Here is a 2,500-nt window from a genome sequence, read left to right on the forward strand (position 1 = left end):
GAGGCCCTATAGGCGGCAGTAGACCGACGGTAACCGGCTTTGATGAAACGCCTGGTCATGTGACGTTTCTAGACGAGAAAACCACAATACACACCTGAAAACATTTCAATCGCTCCATGTCCCAATCTGAAGGTTGGTTCGATGTTTTCAATTTCTTGCTCTAAGTTCTGATACTTCAAAATCTCAGCTTTAAACTCGGAAAGGATTGGATCTGCAGCCACAAAATCCTACAACATGCAGAATTAAATAAAAAGGTTAACAACCATTTCACTCTTGTAAAACGAGATGTTAGGAAAGCAATGACTGATTCGCATTTTTACTAAACACTGCTGTGCTAAAGAGGCTGGAGGTACACAATCTCCTTATGATCAGTGATTGTGTGACTAGTGATCGAGCATAGAAAAAAAATTAACTTCGTTAAAAGAATGTCATTCTAAAATGCAAGTACGCAGAAGTGGTCATAAGTGAGGCTTAATCCAAGACGTCCTAGCGTTGAAATGGGCGCGCGATGGAGCCATGGGGTCGAAGCATAAAGAGAAATTCCAAACATCATCTTTTCGCGTTCACCTCCGTCATAAAACCTCAAATTTGGTCATTTATAAGTCGTTGTTAAGAAGACGAAGGCACAGAAAATTCACTGAAATGTAAAGCACGCAAAACCGTTGTTTTTTCCACGTTTCACCTGTTGTTTTCTGACGTTCTCGATCTAGTCGATGACTTAGTTGTGTACATGCATGGGCCCTGATCTTCCAACATCACCCTTCTGGACTAAATGACCATTAGCCAAAACAGATTATATGAATAGAGTTAACGAACTCTTCTCGAAGGTGGCCTACCACGAAATCTTAGGATACAAGAGACGAGAACAGTCAAAACCCCAAAGAGTTCTCTGAGAAACCTGAAGTAGCAAACTTACCGCAACTGCTTTCTCTTTGTCCTCTTCCCAAACAGTGTGAAACTGTGTAAAGGAGTCCAGACATGTCATGACCTCTGCCTTCGTGGAACTTATCACAGACGTCAGTACCATCAATAGTTTGGTGATATCCTTGTGTTCAGCAACACTCTTGTAGTAGTTCTTTAATTTCGATGCGGGAATCTCTTCCTCTGCAGAAAAGACAAGCAACCTTTGAGCACAATCGTGTAAAGAAGTTGTCCACCAAAGGGGATAGGACGTCCCTCAAAGCAAAAATCGTCAAGGTAACAGTTGATAACCGCGATAAGGCTAAGCTAATTTTACAACTGGCCCCAGTTGTTCAAAAGGTGGATAACGTTATTCACCGGATAAATCACTATCCAGTGGATAAGTAATAGCGAAACCAATAAGCCATTTCCGAGTTGCTGTTTGTCTCGGTTTGGAAGTGAGTCTTGGTGCTCAACTATTGTAAGAGAAATGAGTTTGATTTGCATAACAATTCCCAACTCATTTCCATTTGAATGATTGTGCACCAGGACTCGCTTTGAAACTGAGGCTATTGCGCTATCCAATGGATAGTGATTTATCCTCGGTGGATAGCGCTATCCATCCTTTGAACAACTGAGGCCTGGGGCCCGTTTCTCGAAAGTCCCCGCCCAAACTTTACGGGCCATTTTCAGGTGTCACAATTCCCTCTGTATCTCAAGAACGGAGAGGATTTAAGTCGTCAAACTTCACAGTTACTTTTCTTTTTGTTACTTTGAAAACACGTTAAAAGATAGGCGTTCCTTTACAAGCGGTTGGCAAGTGTATAAATGACTTTTCGGGCCCGAAACGTTTTTCGGGACTTTCGAGAAACGGGCCCCTGGCCCCTTTGCACCCAGTTTTGCTTCTCATACCACACAGGTTAGGTACAAAAATTGCAGGATCGCTTAAAACTAATTGTTGTCTTTAACAATGGACGAAGAGGCCAGATTCTTAGATGAATGGCATTCCGGCCTTAACACGTTTCTAAGGATTTGCATGATCTACTGATATATTAGAAGCACAGATAACATGTTGTATTTTTAAACAACAAATTTCTTTTATTTACGGAGTCAAATGACAAATCTTGCCCAATCAATGCTTTACGTAGCGTTTTTGATAAAGGCCTCGGCAAAGGGGGTCAACATCCGTTCTATTTTGCTGAGAAGAGATGTTGAAACCGTCTGTCTGCACCCTTCCCCAACCGTGTTGAAACATGTTGAATCGAAGTTGAATGCGTTTAAAAGCCTTTCAACTTTGCTTCAACAAGCTTTCAACATTTCTTTTGTTATCATGAATGTTGTATGGAGTTGAAGCCGTTTGCCCCACCCCTCCCCCCTCTTTCAATATTGTTGGGCATGTGCGTGTGCACATGGGTCTTTCAATGACGTATCCATGTCAGTATCCTTAGTAACAACCGCGGCTGCAGCCTGGAACTGAATACCAGGCCTCTCGTAACGCTTTGTTGAATCAAATGTTGACGATTTGTTGAAACCATTTGCCAATCCCAGCAATCAACATGGTTCAACATCATTCAACAAAATCGAACGGATGTTGAAGCAA

General features: G+C 42.1%; 1 protein-coding gene across 1 annotated transcript in view; it reads right to left on the reverse strand.

The window, feature by feature from the left end:
- LOC137982116 (dynein axonemal heavy chain 8-like) overlaps positions 1 to 2,500 on the reverse strand; it is a 108,040-nt gene that overhangs the window by 82,828 nt on the left and 22,712 nt on the right. The window contains exons 21-22 of the mRNA XM_068829174.1: positions 917 to 1,104; positions 95 to 227 (exon numbers count right to left, since the gene is read on the reverse strand). Coding sequence (XP_068685275.1) covers positions 95 to 227; positions 917 to 1,104 — 321 coding nt within the window. The remainder of the gene's footprint in view (positions 1 to 94; positions 228 to 916; positions 1,105 to 2,500) is intronic.

This window comes from Montipora foliosa, chromosome 13 (assembly GCF_036669935.1).
Source record: "Montipora foliosa isolate CH-2021 chromosome 13, ASM3666993v2, whole genome shotgun sequence".
Lineage (NCBI taxonomy): Eukaryota > Metazoa > Cnidaria > Anthozoa > Scleractinia > Acroporidae > Montipora > Montipora foliosa.